This window comes from Helicoverpa zea, chromosome 21 (genome assembly GCF_022581195.2).
Source record: "Helicoverpa zea isolate HzStark_Cry1AcR chromosome 21, ilHelZeax1.1, whole genome shotgun sequence".
NCBI lineage: Eukaryota > Metazoa > Arthropoda > Insecta > Lepidoptera > Noctuidae > Helicoverpa > Helicoverpa zea.
The window spans coordinates 10678746-10698429 of NC_061472.1; the positions used below are offsets into that span (position 1 = coordinate 10678746).

The 19684-nt window shown below is 37.6% G+C and overlaps 2 protein-coding genes across 13 annotated transcripts in view; one reads left to right on the forward strand and one right to left on the reverse strand.

Moving 5' to 3' along the window:
- LOC124640655 (ubiquitin carboxyl-terminal hydrolase 8) overlaps positions 1-14122 on the reverse strand; it is a 28282-nt gene extending 14160 nt beyond the window's left edge. For 2 of the 3 annotated variants that reach the window (XM_047178520.1, XM_047178519.1), the window contains exons 1-13: positions 13845-14122; positions 13534-13764; positions 12404-12543; positions 11050-11212; positions 10330-10486; positions 9746-9887; positions 6880-6983; positions 5657-5776; positions 5114-5239; positions 4364-4487; positions 2191-2384; positions 1132-1221; positions 29-148 (exon numbers count right to left, since the gene is read on the reverse strand). In XM_047178520.1, coding sequence (XP_047034476.1) covers positions 29-148; positions 1132-1221; positions 2191-2384; positions 4364-4487; positions 5114-5239; positions 5657-5776; positions 6880-6983; positions 9746-9887; positions 10330-10486; positions 11050-11212; positions 12404-12543; positions 13534-13764; positions 13845-13945 — 1812 coding nt within the window. In that variant the 5' untranslated portion in view covers positions 13946-14122. The remainder of the gene's footprint in view (positions 1-28; positions 149-1131; positions 1222-2190; positions 2385-4363; positions 4488-5113; positions 5240-5656; positions 5777-6879; positions 6984-9745; positions 9888-10329; positions 10487-11049; positions 11213-12403; positions 12544-13533; positions 13765-13844) is intronic. The other variant, XM_047178521.1, reaches the window with a different exon arrangement.
- A 411-nt stretch (positions 14123-14533) lies between these two features.
- LOC124640670 (synapse-associated protein of 47 kDa) overlaps positions 14534-19684 on the forward strand; it is a 61798-nt gene continuing 56647 nt past the window's right edge. The window contains exons 1-5 of one of the 10 annotated variants that reach the window (XM_047178547.1): positions 14534-14954; positions 15603-15809; positions 17868-17947; positions 18578-18637; positions 19332-19453. In XM_047178547.1, the coding sequence (XP_047034503.1) occupies positions 14809-14954; positions 15603-15809; positions 17868-17947; positions 18578-18637; positions 19332-19453 (615 nt within the window). In that variant the 5' untranslated portion in view covers positions 14534-14808. The remainder of the gene's footprint in view (positions 14955-15602; positions 15810-17867; positions 17948-18577; positions 18638-19331; positions 19454-19684) is intronic. The other 9 variants (XM_047178548.1, XM_047178549.1, XM_047178539.1 and 6 more) reach the window with 9 other exon arrangements.

Here is a 19684-nt window from a genome sequence, read left to right on the forward strand (position 1 = left end):
TACTAAAATACATAAATACACTACTCACCACATCCCCCCAAACGGGTTGAAAGTCTCTCTGATGCAGATCACTAGAGGGCGCCACTTTAGTCGGCTTGGTGCTGCGGTCGAACACCGGCACGCAAGGCTCCTCCTCATCTGAAGATACCTGGTGGAAAACCGATAGGTTTTCAATAGAAATTAGGTTTAATTTTGAGAAAGAGGTGGAGTTATGGTTAAGAGGAAAGGATTTGTGTTTGAAGGATGTTGCGTTTGGGATGATTTTAGGCTAGATGGTATAATACGTAATGATAATATTTAAAAAAATCAATTTAATTTTAAAACGGCTGAACGATTGAGATGTAATTTGGTATAGAGTAGGATCGTTTTGTTCTTTGAAACCGCGGAGTGATATATAATAGTGAATAATATTAACAAAAAAATCTACTAATAATATAACCGCGAAAGTTAGTATGTACCTATGTATGTTTGTTTCTAAAGCAAAAACTACTGGACGGATTTGGATAAAACTAAGCTTATATGTATATCATGATTATATCCATATTTTTTGCGAAAATTTGTTCTCTCGCGTTCTACTATGTTCAGAAGCTGGTTTTCTAATAAACTAAAGCTGGTATCAAATTTAAGCCATTTTTTAATGAATCTGATATGAACATAACGTTACCTTAGCAATGTTAGGCGAGGAGTGCGACCTATTGAGCCTTACTACAAAAACTTAACCATCTGCGAACACTTGTCTAAAAAAACTGTGGCTGCAAAACGGACCTTATTTCAGCGTCATAATGTGTAATTTTTTTAGACAAGTGTTCAACAGACATTTAATAGTTTTTTGTGGTACGACGGATTGAGTCCCGCGGCTCCCGGACTATGGGGGGACATTAAGCGTTATTTTACCTAGTTTGGTATAGTTATCGGCACGAATCTTGAGCTCTGACCTTCACCTGCGCAGAAGTAATTTATTGGGTCCCTTTTGAGGTATGAAGTGAGGCGCGGGGGCGGGCTAAAGCGGTGATTGGCCCGCAGCGCATCGCGTCATAGCGGTCATTCGGGATTGGTTCTTTGCTAAATCACTGCGCAGATGTAGGTCAGAGCTCAAGATTCGTGCCGATAACTACAAGAATGTTCGGTTACCTTAGCAATGTTAGGCGAGGAGTGCGACCGATTGAGCCCCGCGGCGCCCGGGCTGTCGGGGGACATCATGTACGAGTCGCCGTCCTCGTCCTGCACAACCACAGGTGGCTCAGGATTGGGTTATATAAGGTGCTTTAATATTACCTGCCAGGACTTGAATGGGGGGTAGTATTGCGTTTATAGATTACAATAGTGAAGATAAATAATTGATTATTTGTCATATTTTTTTTCATACAAAAAAAAAATACGTATAAATTTGACTTAATTTATTAGTTTAACCATCCAGTAGAGTTGCGCGTTGCCACTCTTGCAGAACGGATAGAAAGAGATAGCAGTTGTTTTCATTGACGAAGCGACACTACGCGCGTAATTTGTGAACCACGTTATGCAGAGTAGAACCAATGTTAATTTAACTTGTTTAATGTCTCAAATTGAATTGACTGTTCCGGGGAACGAAATTCTTTCACTATTGTAATCTATAAACGCAATACTACCCCCCATTTCAAGTCCTGGCAGGTAATATTAAAGCACCTTATATGAAGGAAGTTAGGGGTTTCATGATTAAGGCATATGTATATTATAATAGTTTTTTAAAGAATGTATTCTAATACATACTTTTGGTACATGATGGTGTAGAGAAAAAATATTAAATCCTAGAACGCAGCGTTGCCATTACGTGGCACGAAGAGACATACTGAGTCGCAACGTGCGATTCATTTCTAGTGTCCTTGTTGCAGCATTGTAACAGTAGTGAACTTTTTTATTCTAGTAAAATCCATTGTTATAAATAAAAATTATTTCTGTGTATATACACATACACCAACTATATGGCCTCACATATACTTCACACACCTCCATTCCTGGGCAGATTTTTATGCGCAATTTAGCGCAAATTCGCGCAGTTTTTTGCTCAAATTCAGGCAGCTTTTAGCGCAATTTTTCAATTTTTGCGCAATTCCACACTGGTTTTTGCGCAACCTCACGCACATTTTTGCGCAATTTTTCAAAAGACCTTTGGGAAGTGTAGTACTTATACTGGTAATATACAATAGCACTTACCCCTCGTGTGGGTTTATCCAGGTCCGGCTTCCTAGTATCCCTGGCCTGCTGCAGGCGCCGCTTGCGCTCAGCCTCTAGTCGTTCTCTAGTGCGATCGAGCTGATCGCGTTGCTGACGCACTGCGGCGATGCGGGCTCGAGCTGCGGCCTGTTCTCGGGCGGCGGCTGCTTGTTCCGCGGCTAGGCGGATGCGCTCTGGTAGTAGAAGATGAAGTGTGTCATGATCAAAATCATTTATTCAAAGTAGGCTGAAAATCAGCACTTTTTTAATGTTAAATTTACGAAAGACAGCCCCCAAAACGCCCGTCCTTCACCACTGCCGTGCCCTACGGGGTCCATAATATACTAAAATATCTAATGTAACACCTTTATGAAACTTATGGAGTGCAATAAAATATTGAAATTATAAACTGTCTAGACTTTTGAAGTGACAACGGATGGCACGTTAAACTGTAGAACCTGGCTGTCATTGAACATTCTTGGCAGTCGTTGTGGGTAGTCAGAAGGTTTGAGGAGGACAGACAGGCAGTCGCTTCTAGTCAAGCACTGGTACTCAGATGAATCCAGTTAGACTGGAAGCCGACCCCAACATACACTCGGCGTGAAAGCGTGTTTAACTGTTTTGACCTTTAAATTAACAACAGTTAGATTTCCTAAACATAACAGATCTCATTAGCACGTAACGTTAAAAAAATGTTGTCAAAATACGCATTACAACGGCCACTAATTGAACCTCCCTACAAGGGTATAAAACGAGCGACCCAGGTTAAATGTGGGTCATTCGCTATTCAGCCTTTGAAGTGAACACACGTGAACAGTTACAGCAAGAAAAATACCCCAGAAGATGGATACTACTGCAGCTGAAGCCGCTCAAGTCATTGCACTACTGCAATCAGGGATGCGGCAGTGTGATGTTGCTCGGCAGCTGAACTTGAGTCGTTTTGCCGTTCGACGAGTGTTCCAACGCTTCCAAGAGACTGGTGGCTATATCCGAAGACGTGGATCTGGAAGACAACGGTGCACATCCGAAAGAGACGATCGCTTCATTGTTACGACGTCTATACGTAATCGGTTCTCCAATGCTGTTGAGCTGCAACAGCAACTGCGATCAGCTCGCAGAACTTCTGTAAGCGTCTCCACGATTAGAAGAAGGCTGCAGGAGAAGAAAATTGGAGCTCATAGGGCTGCTACAGGGCCAAAATTGACTGCACAGCATAGGAGAAACCGGTTGCAATTTGCCCGTGACCATGTGGATTGGACAATAGATCAATGGAGGGCTGTGCTCTTCTCGGATGAGACGAGGGTGTGTCTTTTCTGCAACGACAGACGTCGAAGAGTGCATAGGAGGCAAGGGTAACGATTCGCACAAGCCTGTATTCAAGAGACAATGGAATATGGGGGTGGCTCGTATATGTTCTGGGGCGGCATGTCAATCGACGGCAAAACGAACCTTGTGTGTGTTTCTCGGACTGGAAGTGCTGGCGGGCAAGGGTCGCTGACTGCTGCTCGGTACATAACAGAGATCTTAGAGGAGCAGGTTGTCCCTTATGCGGGTTTTGTTGGCAGTGGGTTCACGTTAATGAACGATAACACCCGCTGTCACACCGCTTTAATTGTAAGAGACTACCTGCAAGAAGTTGGAATCCCTGTTATGCGCTGGCCGGCTCGAAGACCAGACCTGAACCATATTGAGCATCTTTGGGATGAACTGAAACGGCGAGTACGGGCACGTGATCCTGCCCCTACCACTCTTCAAGACTTCCAAGATGCCGTGGTTGCAGAATGGGACAGCATTCCGCAAGAGACTGTTGTCACGTTAATCAGGTCCATGAGAGAACGCGTGGAAGCAGTAATCAGGGCCAGGGGGGGTAACACTAGCTTTTAAGTTGTTTTAAAGGACTTTGTTGTAATTTTTACTGATAAAATAAAATTTTCCTTTTTAATCATTTGCATTAGCTTGCTTTTTTATGTCCATGTTAACCAATAACCACATCCATTGATTTATTCTGAAATTTAAATAAATTGCGTTTCCAATGATACCTCATAATCATATGTCTACCATTGATTAATAGGGTTAAAATGACTTTGAAGGGAATTTATAAAGAGGTGCGCTTTTTGTGACGCCGAGTGTAGTTGGGAAAAGGCTCGGGAGATGATCTGATAACTAGTGTTACCTTCATCAGCAGCCTCAGTGTCGTCAGTGGCACCGCTGATGGTCTCGGCGAGCTTCTCCGCCTCCTCGCGCTCGCGGCGCTGGTACTCTTCTAATTGCTCGCGGAGACTCTGGTTCTCTTGTTCCTGGTATATTGAATAATGATAAGTGTTTAGTTACATTGGTTTCAAGCGTCAGTGAAAGTCAGGAGAGGCAGTAAAAAAGTTTAAAACTTTTTGTATGAGAAACTAGTAAATTAGTTATTCAGTAAAAATCAAATCAATTTTAGATGTCATAGAAGGACTGATTTGTTTTTGCCTAAAGCCCTTTAGAAGTGCTAACCAGAGCAGTTTATTGTTGAATGTTAAGGCTCTTTACTTTTTTTTCTGGCGTTGGTGTGCTAACACGTTTTATTTACTTTTTAACATTGTCTAGCTGGACATGAGTAAACCCTATTTTTTACATTGAGTTCTTTCAAAACGCGGGTAAAAATATTAGTGACATACATATTTTTTATATAAAAAAGATGTTAAAATGTCAAATATTGGCCTTATATAAAACTAGCCGCTGTTTTACCCGCGCCCCGTGGTAACTACTGCCCGTACCGGGACAAAATATAGCCTATGTTACTCGTGGATAATGTAGCTTTCAAATGGTGAAAGAATTTTAAAAAACGGTCCAGTAGTTTTTGAGCCTATTCATTACAATCAAACAAACATACAAACAAAGTTTTCCTCTTTATAATATTAGTATAGATATAAATATAACTTACCATATCATACTGCTTATTCTCGAGCTGCATGAGCTGTGAGATGATCTCCTGCTCCCTCAGCTTGTACATGGCTCTCAGCTCGTCCTGCACCTCGCCTTCACGCTGCTCCCGAACCTTCTCCCAGTCCTGACAACACAACACACGGTTATATTACTACTCGTACATTATTTGCATTTATAATGGCGTCCAGATCAACTGCCGACAACGGTGGCTGTTTTCATTAAGTATATTAGCCAAAGAATTTGATTGGGAGCAAAAATAAAATAAATAATAACAAATTGTAATCGAACAATTACATAACGAAGATCAAGAGTTACTGGGAAGTTTGGTCATCACTTCATCCTTCCAGCTATAACATTAGGTAGTGGTGAAGTGGTGCTGTCCTTTAGTATTTTTTAACGTGAAAGAATTTAACTAGCCTAGTTACAATAAACGATTTTGACCATTTATTTTGCCTTGACTTTTACAGCACAACTTCTAAACTATTATCAAGATGATACTAGTACATTTGAATGCTTTTAACATATTATTTTAAGTGCATACTTGTTCAGCCTCAATCCTTTGCATTTCCAACGTGAGCGAAGTGTCGGCGATGCGTTCCTGTTGCTCCAGGATCAGCTGCATGCTGCGAGCCCGCTCCGAGTACATCTGTACTGCCGCCGCCTGCAATACAAGCAAGTGTTATAATACATAAAATATACAACACTCAGTGCGCTTCCTCCCCTCTCCTAGTATTGTCATATGCTGTGCCCGACAGGGTCCATAATTGTGACATAAATGACCTGTACCACCAATTTTACCAATACCTGTAGACATTATGGTACGCATTAAAGTATTTATGCATGCCAGTGTAAAATTTTTGATTTCTGGTTATCCATTAAGATGGTGTTGAAATGTCAGTTATGCCTAACAAAACCCAGAGGAACTCGTCATGACATAGATGGTAGTGACTCTATCTACGGACCGGTTTCTGACTAGTGTATGATCTTATGAGACTGGGATGTCAAATTAATATTACCTACCGACATTTAAATACCATAATAAGAAGATATTGTTATGGGTATAATTTAGGCGGTCACCAAAAATATTTTTAAGACTCTAAGTTGAGGCACCAAATAAAATAAACAACTCCAAAAAAAATAAATTGACTTTATTAAAAGGGCACTAAAGTATATAATATTATGATCCAAAAAAAATAAAATAACATCAGAAAAATCGCAAATCTCGCACAAATATTATCTTTGGTTCCCAAAATGGATTAATGCTCACCAAATTCTATCCAACTCAAAGATTAATATCACTACCAAAAATCAACGAAAACGAATTGCTGCAAAACCGACTCCACGTACTCTTGTTTGCCCTACCCCTAGAGTGCAATTCAAAACCGCGTAGGCGCGGAGGGGCGAGGCGGCCTGCGAGCTGAGGCGCAGGTAGTTGCAGCGCTCGCCACGTGGTGAGCGTGAAAACCATCTGCGACGACAAGCTCGCATGGGACCGCCGGAGCCCCGCAGCGCCGGAGCCGTGACAGAAGCAAGTGGTCTAAAGTGTATTTTAAAGGCGTCCATATATTTTTTTAGTAGTCAATAATACGAAAAAATGGTTTTATTTAATAATATTTTAGGAAACGTTATTTGGTGACCATTTATCCATTTTGGTAACCGTTTAGAATTTTTTTGGTAGTAAAATAGGTACTTTTTTGGGTGGTGTTTAAACACAAGCCTATTGTTATTATTAGTTTCAGTAAATACACAATGGGGTGGTATTACCTTACTGCTGCGGTCCACATAGGGTTCCCCGGGCTTGGGCCGCGGCGGCGCGGGCGCGGCGGCCGCGGGGCTCACGTCCGTCCATGTCGGGTAGTCGATCTCGCCTGTAACAAGTGTACATTATAGGATATTTTCTTTTTAACTGACTTCCAAAAAAGAAGAAAGAGGTAAGCAAATACTGTGCTAAATATAAGGAAATTGAAACATCACACATTATTGGTAGAAAAAAAGAAACTACAAGCACTAAAAGATGGAATATAATAGATGTTTCGGATGGCACGTTAAACTGTAGGTCCCGGCTGTCATTGAACGTCCTTGGCAGTCGTTATGGGTAGTCAGAAGCCAGTAAGTCTGACACCAGTCTAACCAAGGGGTATTGGGTGGCCCGCGTAACTGGGTTGAGGGGCTCAGATAGGGCAGTCGCTCCTTGTAAAGCACTGGTACTCAGCTACATCCGGTTAGACTGGAAGTCGACCCCAACATAGTTTGAGAAAAAGGCTCGGAGGAAGAAGACCACAGATGCTGAAAGCCTATAAAACTGACAGCATTGTGTGGAACAAAAGGAAGAGAATTTGCAGACATTCCCCTTTAAATGACAATGGAAAGCTCAGACATCTGATTATTAGTCCCCAGGCCGGCGAACAAATTTTTTTTTGATACATATACATTTAAGACTTTGTGAGTGTCTTCCTCACGATGAGTCCGACAAACTTTTCGAATGTGCAAATTTTGGTGCCGCTGCGTTTTTTAATGCTTGACTCCTGAAATTGTCGATATGACGTCACTATGGCTCTTCGTACATACACGTTTCATCTTTTGAGATTCGTTTAATAAAGTTAACTAGAGAATGGTGGTCAACTTGTCCGATAAAGATCGTGCTGCGTTTGGAGTGTCCACCATCCTGAAAATGTCGGTATGACGTCACTAAGACTCTTCGTATATACACGTTTCATTTTTTGAGGTTTTTTTAATAAAGTTAACTAGAAAATTGTGGTCAACTTGTCCGATAAAGATCATGCTGCGTTTGGAGTGTCCACCATCCGAAACATGTCGATATGACGTCACTGTGTCTCCCCATACATACATGTCGGTCAAATACAACAATGATAGATAATACTATTCTTATTGCAAATATCGACTTGTCCGACAAATGTAGTGAGGCAAATAGTCAGTTCGACAAGAAAATGAGAAAAAAATATTACAATTGGAAGAAGTTTATTCTTTTTGTCAATTTCTGACTTAAATATTCACGTGCATTATTTAAGTATATTAAATTGGCATACTACTTACCAATTTTAATTACTATTTTAGAAAAAGTAGCCTGACTAAGACGTATAGTTGATAGTTTATATTATGTTAAGAAATAATATCCCACATCTATTAATGGACTATATATCAATCAAAAGGTCTTTTTAAGTGCAACATTTTGTCTCAACATACCACTTATCAATTCTTAGTATTTTAGAAGATATAGCCCAAATAAGGCGTATTATCGATAGGTTTTACTATGTTAGGGAATAATGTCCCACCTCTAGGTATGAACCATATGTCAATCGAAAGATCTTTTTAAGCGCTTTATTCCGTCTTAACATACTACTTACCGATTCTTAGTATTTTGGAAGACATAACTGACCTAAGGCATATTATTGATACTTAACATTGTGTTAAGGAATAACATCTCACTTGAAGTTATGAGCCATATTTCAATCAAAAGATCTTTTTAAGCGCAAGGTTGTATTAGCATAACTCCGACAAATTATTAGTACTTTAAAAGCTAGAGCTTTTCAAAGAATATATTATCGGTAGGTTCTGTCAAGCTAATCCATTACTTCTTTAGTAACAAATTATATATTATTTGAAAAACCTTTCCAAATGAAACATTTCGTGTTAACATACTTCCGACAAATTGTTAGTAGTTTAGAAGCTAGAGCTTATTTAAAATTATAATTATTGATAGATGTTTTCAATTAAATAAATCCCATCTCTAGTAATGAGTTATACATCATTCAAAAGACGTTTTTAAATGCAACATTTCATATTAAAAAAACTTCGGCGAATTGTTAGTATTTCAGAAGCTAGAGCTTATATAAGATTATTTTATCGATAGGTGTTTTCATGTTAATAAATCCCTCCTGTAGTAATGATACATATATCATTCGAAACGACTTTCTAAATGCAACATTTACTATTAACATGCTTCACACCAATTGTCAGTACTTTATACCAAATCTTAAAATATATCTATATTTTCCGGACGGTGGACACTCCATATGCAGCATGATCTTTGTCGGACAAGCTTACCACAATTTTCTAGTTAACTTTGTTAAACGAATCTCAAAAAATGAAACAGGTATGTACGAAGAGTCATAGTGACGTCATATCGACATTTTCAGGTTGGTGGACACTCCAAACGCAGCACGATCTTTATCGGACAAGTTGACCACCATTCTCTAGTTAACTTTATTAAACGAATCTCAAAAGATGAAACGTGTATGTACGAAGAGCCATAGTGTCGTCATATCGACAATTTCAGGAGTCAAGCATTAAAAAACGCAGCGGCACCAAAATTTGCGCATTCGAAAAGTTTGTCGGACTCATCGTAAGGAAGGCACTCACAAAGTCTTAAATGTATATGTATCAAAAAAAAAATTTGTTCGCCGGCCTGGGGACTATATAACTTAGTTGATTGCAGGTACTGACAAAAATAGGGATAAAGGATTTATAAATAAAAAGTATTTACTTTATAAAAATATGTGTTGTAGCTACAACCCCATCAAGACTATAGGATCATTCCTGAAGGGATAAAACAGATTCCAAAGATCAGTACATATAAATTGAGTAGAAAATTAAAAAATAAACCTCTCACCAAGCATATCGTCCATAAAATCATCCTGTCTTGGAGGCACTGCCTGCGGGTTGGTGGTGAAGGCGGGGTACTTCAGCAACCAGTCCTCGTACCCTCCCAGCAGGGCGAGGGGAGGACGAGAGTACTGGACTTTTACGTCCCACTGGGGAAAGAAATATAAAGGTTATTGGTGAAGTTCTATCAGTTATTACACTAAGGCTTTCACAAGTCTCAAGGTCATACATGCCTCCACTTCCATAGTTCCACCTGGAAAAACATATACTACTAGCTGATCCCGCGAACTTTCGTATCGTTCAAACCTTTCCTGGACCTCTACAAACATTTTAAAACCAAAAAGCCAAATCTGTCCAGCCCTTCTTGAGTTTTTAGTTGGACTACGAACAGCAATTCATTTTTATATACAAGAAGATTTTTGAAATATTGACTTTTGAAGTATTGTTCTCCACAATACATTTTTCCATGTCATAGCATTTTTATTAACTCAGGTTTTAGTTTTTTATGAATAGTCCCTGACGTCTCCATAGTCGAGGATAGTCCTTCTGTCCTTCTGAGTAGCAGACCTATTTGTTTTTTCTACGGCTTACCTTGAGGAGTATAGTCTTGAGCAGATGCAGCGTCTTCCCCGGTATGACGGCCGTGCTGTTCCAGTCCAGCATCACGATGAGCTCCATGCTGGCTCGCTCGGCCCACACGGGACGGGACGCACCAGGTAAGTTCTGTTCTAGGACATTCGCTGATTGCCTGCAAATTACTGAGTTGTTAAAATACAAACAAACAAGGGTTAACTTGACTAGAAGATACGAGTTTACTTGGAAATCGTGTATCAATTTAAGGTGTCACAAAATGTCATCGGAACGGAAGTTTATGGAAATTTAAATTATTTCATTACAATAGAGAAGTTTCAAATAAAGTAATGTTGAAAAGGGAGCCGCAAAATGCCGCGCTTCTGCAGCAATTTATGCAATTTGTAGGCACCCTTGGGTACTTTGATATTGTTTGTGCAAGTTTATAATTCCAGGAGAATTAAGCTATTAATATGCACCTAAACTCGACCTATGTGGCACTTTTCCAAAAAAATATTCACACCTTATCTTTAATGGACTGCATATAATTTACATAAGACAATAAACTCTTACCCAGGAGAGATACACTCTTCGGGCACACTGATACAAGCCGGGCAGTTGATATGCGAGTCCACATAGTCCTTCCCGGGCCTCGCATCCAGTATCATGACCTTGAGCATGCCACTCTTCAGGATGGAGTATAATTGCTATTTTAATATACATAGAACAGTAGACACTTACCCAGGAGAGATACACTCTTCAGGCACACTGATACACGCCGGGCAGTTGATATGCGAGTCCACATAGTCCTTCCCGGGCCTCGCGTCTAGTATCATGACCTTCAGCTTGCCACTCTTCAGGATGGAGTATAGTTGCTCACTTTTGATTGTCACCTCATCGGGACCTGGAACCAAGGAGAGTAGCGTAAGGAAATTGGTCGTGGTTTTTTCAAAGTTACCTTGATTGAGTCATAATTGTTCATTTGACAGAAATATGATGATAATGTGATGATATCCTCCTAGCCGATTATCGGCTACGGCGGCTGTTCTCATTGTAAGGAGACCAGCCAACTGCGCAGGACATATTATAGTGAACACGCATTTGCGCAGACTCAGGTGCACTCACTATCCCTTCACTCTCATAGTCCGATGGGACGGCGACATTAACGTGCTCTCCGATGCACGGGTGTTTCAATCACAAACTTCCAGGCTCGGGGCTGGTTTGTGAAAGTTTCTAAAACCCACAAAGTGATTTCGGCAAGTCCCAGGAATCGAACCTGAGACCTCGTGCACAGCAGCCGCGCTTGCGACAGCTAGACCAATGAGGCAGTTGACAGAAATATAATGAGCAAATAGATAAATTAATTTGGTAATAAGTGTTATGTGTATCGAAAAATTTTACAGGGATAAACTCTTATCTAATAAATACTAATGCAACTTTGGTACAGTTTCCTGTCACCACAAAAGGTCACTATTGATAATATTCAGAATGGAGATATTTACGAAATATGGAAGTATAAAGTTTGTTTTATTTTTTTATTCATCAAAACCTATAGTTTTTTGTACAGCTTAGTCAAAATATTATTTATAACTTATAACTGGAATACCATAGTTGCTATTTTAGCTTGATGGGTAATAAAAACAGGATGTAATAAGTTTTACAGTAAAATAACATCATTAAAACTTCCTGAAAAAGATTAGTAAAGGTCATACAAATGTTTGCAGTCAATTGGTGTACATGCTAACTTAGTTATCAGACATTAGTGACAACATACAATACACATACACATTATATTACAGAGTAAAAAGGTTTCTTAGAATGTCTTTTTTTGAATATGTATCTGAAATGTTATTCATATTATATTTATAGAAGTTATTTATAAACAGTGTTATAAAAATTCGTAGCTTATTAAAAAATTCTTTAACATGTGTTGTGTTTTACTTTCTGAAAAAATATTGTACATAGCATTAATCAGATCCAAAATATACTGCTTACTGATAAATGTAACTCATACCTATCCACTATATGCCATTACAGACTTTCTACATATTATACATACTTACAAAGTAGAAGGAAATATTACAAATGGTCTTACCTGGTAATCCCAGAGGCTGTGGTGGTTCAATGACTGGTGTCGGCTCCGAGGGTTTCTTCCTGTTCTCCTCAATCTTCTGCTTGATCAGCTCATTCTCTTTAATGTCATTCAGCCGCTTTGTTTTCTGCTCTTTTTGATATCTGCAATAGTTACGATGATGTGTTATACTTTAAGATGATGACATGAATAGGAAGGGAGTGAGTGTCAGTATGACGAGTGACAAGGAAAAATGCTGAGGATGACATATTGCACCAACCCCAAATAAAATTGGGAAGCGGGCTGGAGGAAGAAGAAGACTTAATAGATAAATTACTAGAGCAAATGCTATGCAATAAATAAATTATTTAGTATATATGGGAATCAGTTGTGTGCAGCCTTTGTTTTAATTAAATTCAATAAATTACTGCTTGTGAATGCAAGTGAAATTATTATAATCTTTAAACAACAATTTGTTTGTAATGAGTGAGCTGTAGGTTTCCCTGAGTTGCTCCTTGTAAAGCACTGGTACTCAGCTGAATCCGGTTAGACTGGAAGCCGACCCCAACATAGTTGGGAAAAAGGCTCAGAGAATGAGCGAGCTGTAGGTTTAATTTGCGACCCTTAGTGTTAAAGTTTTCTCAATTCTGTTTGAATGTCTCTAAGCACCCATAAATTAAAGACCAGCACAGAAATCTTGCTTGCTATGACTAGACCAACAAGCCAGTAACATTTTTTCCTTTATTTGTCATACTAATAAAAATTCTGATTTGATTACTTAATCAAATGGCTGTTAACTGATTTTGAATGAATTGATAGCTTTTCCTCATAAATTGAATTCTATTCTGCTCTGTATGAATCATGTTTAGCTTATCTAATGAATTATATAGTTGAACAATTGTATAAATTTTAATGAAAAACCCAAAATAAGTGAATTGCTTGCGATTAATTTTTAAACCTTTTATTTTCTCAGTAATTTTTTTTATGTAAGTACCTAGTGTGTAAAACAAGTTTCTGACAAAAACATGCAAACTTTATTTACATAATGACTCATGTTATCTGCAATAGATAACAACTATAGTATGTAAATTAAGAGCAAACAGTTCCCAAAAACAAAACAAATATTATCAGAAGCTATTGTTTTAAGACCTTACCTGTCTATGAGGCTGTTCTTCAGCTTTTCAGCGTGATCTATCGCCTTGTTTGGGTTCTTAGCCCCCAACATGTTGTTAAAATAAGACTTGTCTTTCAAATAATCCTTGTCTTTGCTGATATAAGCTATCACCCGTAAGTATTTCATGTAATAAACATAAGAATACTCCTCATCTCCTTTCTCGCGAGCCTCTTCCGCACTTTCGAATAATTTTTGAGCTGTTTTGCATAACCTACAAGGAAAGTAGCAATTAGATATACTTTTTTTACATACGGATCAGGTTTTTTGGCATACAAGGCAGGGATTACTTACAGAGTAGCTCTTTTTGACTTCAAATCTGGTACATTGTGTAATTTGTCCAAATCCTCTATACATTTTCCAAGGTGAAGTTGTATTCTTCGTGTTTCTGTCATGATGAAATTTTGTTCACCCTCACGTTTTATTCGAGGTATAACCGTAATTTAAAGTCTCCGGGACTACGGAATCCTACATTTGTTAGATAAAACACAGAGATTGTTGTAAAAATTCACTGCAAACAAAAATTGTGAATTAAATCAGAAAATGTCAAGTTTTTTTTTATTTGCCAGTTTTCAATACAGATAAAGCAAAGTGTTGCGTTTCGTTTTGCGCATAGTACTTCTGCTCGGATATAAAAAAGAAAATATTAAGGTCTCCCCTTTTCTCCTTATACGTTTCTCGGAAAATTAAAAGCCTCGTCTCCCGAAACTTAAAAAGCCGCTTGTCTTGCAATACCTTAGATGTGGTTTAAATAATAACTTGATTTATAAAATAATGTAAAAAAAAGAAAATATTCATAAGCAAAAAATATTAAATCGTTAGGAAGTAGTGAGAAATGATTGCTTGGAAACTATCGAAACGCAGGGTGAGCTGAAATAATCTGTGCTTTGACACATTTTTGACGTATACAGTAATACCGTCAAGTTATATAGTAGCCTATGTTCAAAATAACGCATGCTATTTTGGTCCGTAATACTCGGAATTAGGGTCGGGATTGTTATTGCGGATGTTGTTGCTTTGTGTTGATAGATGTACAAAGTGTAAATAGCGCAGGAGCGCAAGTTTTCATGCGCAGTGGATTCTTCCTCAATTTCCCTGGTCGATCGTGGTTTTCCATTTAGTTTTTCAGCTGATCACGCTTTCTACAGCCGCATAGCAGACCGTCCGTGTCGTGGGTCATGTGCGAAACTGTCGCAGCGTAGTGAATTCGCTGAGTGATTGTGTTGTGTAGTTGTTTGATTAGCTAGTGCCAGTGAAAATGTTTTCAGGACTCACTAATCAGGTCAGTTCGTGGATGGGAGCTGCTAAGGGCGAGCCCCAAGATGAGGAAGTCCCAACCCCAACGAAGGAAGCGACTGGAGAAGCAGCAGCAGCGGCGGCGGCGGCAGAAGGCGAGAAGCTAAGGTATTGGAATTTTAATGTTTACATTCTCTTTATTACCTTGAATTTATCATTATGATTATGTTTAGCGTCTTTGATATGAATCACAATAAGAACATTCCTTCAAATTGTTAGTTATCATAGAGAAAAGAAGAAATGTCGAAATCCTGTTGAATATTATGTGAATTCCAGGATATAGATTATTTCGTGTTTCGTCCGTATTGCGCAGTTTTTATACGACATGAATTTAATTAAAAGAGCTCTCGTCAATTATTGATTTTCAGAATTTTAATCTAGGTCAAGTACTTTTGTCATTGCACCTCATTTGAAATTGGAATTCCTTTATTGTACTCCTTTGGGGATTACACAACTCATTATAATATTGCAGTAGCTTATTATACTGGATTTTAATTGGAATTTCCTTAAATAGTAATTAGCATTTATTTAGGGGAATACATCTCTAGAAGCATTGGCATTGAAATCATGCAATCCTTTTGATAAAACTGCTAAATGGAAATTTGAATACAATTCTAATAGGATTGCTATTAGATGAAATAATTAAAACTTCTTTTAATAAATCTTAATTTTCTACTAGTTACATAAGAAAATCAGTGGCTTCAATTAATATTAAAAATTAAAACAGTGTATTTGATCATGATTTATTTTCCACAGTCCCACAAAAGGAGGTAGTAAGCTGGACCTCATAACCAATGTCAAGTCACAGATGACCGGATGGCTCGGTTCTGGCATCCCCATCCCCGGTCTTAGGAAAAATGAACCGGCACCCGCAGAACCGGAAGCCGCACCCGTTGAACCAGCCGAAGTTGCGGAACCAAGACCGGAGGGCAAAGATGATGATGATAATTCTAGGTATATTAGGTACGAGGGGTTGGCGGATGTAATGAGTTGGAGCGGAGTTATGTTACGCTTTTTCTGTATCGGTTATTAAAATTTGTTGGTGTGCTGATTCTGATTTCTGAGTTGGAACTAATATTAATGAATTGGCTAGAAGAGAATTAAGAGAGGTTTAACTGAACTGAAGTAGTTTTTATTGGCAAGGATTTTTGAAGATAGTCAAATCATGTAATAGGGTTTATGTAACTTTGGTTTATATAAAAATATATTGATTGAAAAATTACTACTAGATAATTTAGCAAAACCTTTATCAATATACTATAATAAGGTAGCAAATACTAGTTAACTAACTAGTGGGTGATAAGATAAACTAAAATAAAATATCTTGAGTATAATTATTTATCAGTGACAGTACACCAACTCTAATAAAGATATAATTTTACAAGTTATTGCAACACGAAATTTAATGCTCATGAATTTCATTTATACGCAATTTTACGACACAGGATGCTTTCGATATGGCACTACAAAATTGTACTATGAACAAATTCGCTTCGCTTTTTTGATCACTAATAATTTATTTTCACAGCTTTTTTGGCACATTCCATATTAAAATTATAAGCACTTTAAGAATATTTTATTTCTTTAAATATTTTATGATTGACATCAAAATATTCTTTACATGAATTTGTACCATTTAAATTAAAACATTAACACATAGCATTATTGATTTGAAAAACATCAAGTTTTTTAGCAGAATGATTACATAACATGTTATAGGAACTAGTACTTCATGAAAATTAATAAAAACCACATTAGAGACTAGAATAAAATCACAGATTTATAACTTAGACATATTTTCTTGCACATGCAAACTTTACAAACTCATTTATTCTGCTCAAACCCCATTTTTAATTTCTCATTGTTGTGCATTCTTTTAGTGTACTGTTTTTTAATGATCTATGTTTTAATGTCTAGTCACATTCTCGAAATTAGATTCTAAACTTATTTTTTCACTCTTTACATAAATTACGTAACAGCCTGTGTAAATTATAAGTCTAAGAAAAAAAATACTCGTTACAGTTTTTTTTTTCATATGAATTTTGCCAGACTAAACCTAATTCTATATAGCTCTTGATAAGGATTTTACTGCGTATTATTTAAACCGTTTTTATTCGTTTCCCTCGCTGTAAAATTATGAATACGCGTGTAAGTGGCGATCTATAAAGGCAATTACGTCAGAACTCGGTTTAAAAAGTATAGATCGGCTGATTTTACGTATTGAGAAAATTTAAGGGATATTTAATTACAGGTAGTTAGTTATCAAAAGAAACAAACTGGACCACACACTTAATTTAAATCAAGACAATGGTTCTTTTTATTTAAATAAAAAATAAGGGCGAGAGTAGCTGGGAACCTTTTGTACCACAATGATACATATACGACCTTTTTTCTCATAAACAAAGTAATACTCCCAAATTCGGTAACAGTATTCAAGAGGCGTGTCTGACGATGAATCACGCAGGGAACATTGACCAAACCTTCACAAAATGGTTGCGTAATAGTTGAGGGGCTAATATACGGGTCGTAGGCAACTTTGCCCCAGCTTGCCAGATCCCAACCGCAAATAAATTTGGCCCAACTTACTACCATGAATATATAAGTCCTATCGATTTTTCTACGTAAGCTATTACATGGAAATGGTCGGAGATTTCTTTAGTATGCCTTTTTAGGAATTTCCTAATTAATTGTAGTTCTAACAACCGCTGGTTTGTTCTGTAAATTGGACGTGATTCTAGTGAAACACGTAGAATTACGTTTAATTCGGGCTGTTGTTCTTTAAATAGGACACTTTAAAAACCAACTTTTAATGACTCGTTATGTGGAAAGTCAAAGTATTCGAATTTTCTTATAGCTAAAAATAAATTATTTTACGATTGATCTAAATTAGGAATGCAATCAAGAAACCGCTTACAGATATTTTGGTTCCATAAAATCAGTGTACCCCATAGGCCCAAAAGCCCCCCAATGAAAACTAATCCTTACTGCTAAACTAACAAGGCTCATTGTCCTTGGACGCAGCGCCACCGGTGGAGCAGACAGTAGACCAGCTTCCACGGGCGGCACCCCCACTGAGGAACAACCCGGAGGTGTTGGAAACGGTATGTGATACTGTAGATGTTTCTAGAACTAGTTTTCTTACTGCTAGGAGTTAGCTTGGCTTGTTTATGTAAAGATCCCTGTATTTTTAGAACCTTTTTATTTTATGTGGTCCTGTGAAAACGTAAGATTACTTTTTTCCGTAATAGGTTATCGGAACCAGTTCGAATTCATGTAAAATTGGCTAATGAACAAGAAGTTTTGCAAAAAAATCAGGATATATCATGAGGTTCTGGTTGACACCTTCAACTTTATTTGTACCTAAGTAATGATATATTTTTTTATGGGATAAATATAGTAAAATATTAAATGCCCTACAAAAAGTATCTTCTAAAAGCCAAAGGAAGTATACAGGATATTGGGGAATTATACCGGGTACCTTTTACTTAGAATGTCGCCAGTTTCTGTCACTGTCAGTTCAGTATTTTGGCGAATAAAGGGCCGCTTATTTATGTACCCCTTGACAGATTTTGATTAGGGGTCAAATTGGCCGTCGAGGGAAAATATCAAAGCAACCTTGCTCTTTTCAGGACCACATTTTTCTATTTTTTATTCCTATGTTTTTTTTTGTATTTTTTCCTGTAGTTTGCTATTTTGTTTTTTATGCTATTTTTGTTTTAATAAATTTTCAGGTGGCCAGAGTAGAAAATTGTTTACAGTTGATGCTATTGAAGTACCTGATATGCAGGAGTGTCAGTATTTTTTGTTTTTATTTCCTTTTTTTCTTTTAGTTGAATTTAAACTGGTTTTACTGTAACTTAACTAATTTAAGCATTTTTGTGTAAAACACGTGCGCCATTTTATGGCTTTTAAATTAAATAAACATTTAATTCTGAAATTGTTCGCGCGGTTAGGCCTATTGTGGTTTTAATGCTTAAAGCGCTTTTCGGTAATTAAGTTTAAAATATGCGAGCGTAAAACTGGTTTAAATTCAATTGTTATTTATTTTCATTTCGTTTAACAAACGTCACCTTATGTTTTTTTTTTAAATCAATTAGTATTCTTTACCAAAATATTCAGAAAATACTGTAGAAATATGACACTATCTTTTCAAAATGATCTTTTTCAAACGACTATTAAACTGAATTCAGTCACCAAAGTGTCGACAAATAGCCTCTCGGATTTCAGCTCAAAGAGATGTATATAAAGCCATTAGAATACACCACTATCTCCAAACACATTTTCGTGCTTTAAAAACGTTAAACTTTTGCGTAGTGTAAGTTTTTTCCCATTTTCCGGGCTTTTGAGTTTAAATCCTGTAGTTTTTTTGATCACCTTTTTATCTTTTTTAAATACTTAATGACTATACAAAAAGGGAATATTTTCTCCTATATATCTCCTAAAAATCTTTCGTCAAAATATCTTCAAAGTGCCCCAATTCGACAGTGACGACCAAGGCGGTAGCCGGAGCCAAGTCCCTGGGTAACTTCCTCTACTCCGCGGTGAACAAGGCCGGAGCCAAGGTCAGCGAGGCTAGCGCCAAGATTAAGAAGACCGTCGAGGAAAACGTGAGTATTAGTACTTAAGGACCAAACGACCTAAAAGCCAAAAATGCTGGAGATCATTTTGTTCATCCACATGATAGGATCGTTTGAATGTGTCGTCGCATAAAAGACTTAAATATCTGTTAGCAAGGGATGATAAGATCATCATATTATTATGAGGACGTAGAAACATGAACTTAGAAGAGAATTAGTAAAAGCTTTCTATTGTGTGTGTATAAGTACGATTTCAGATTT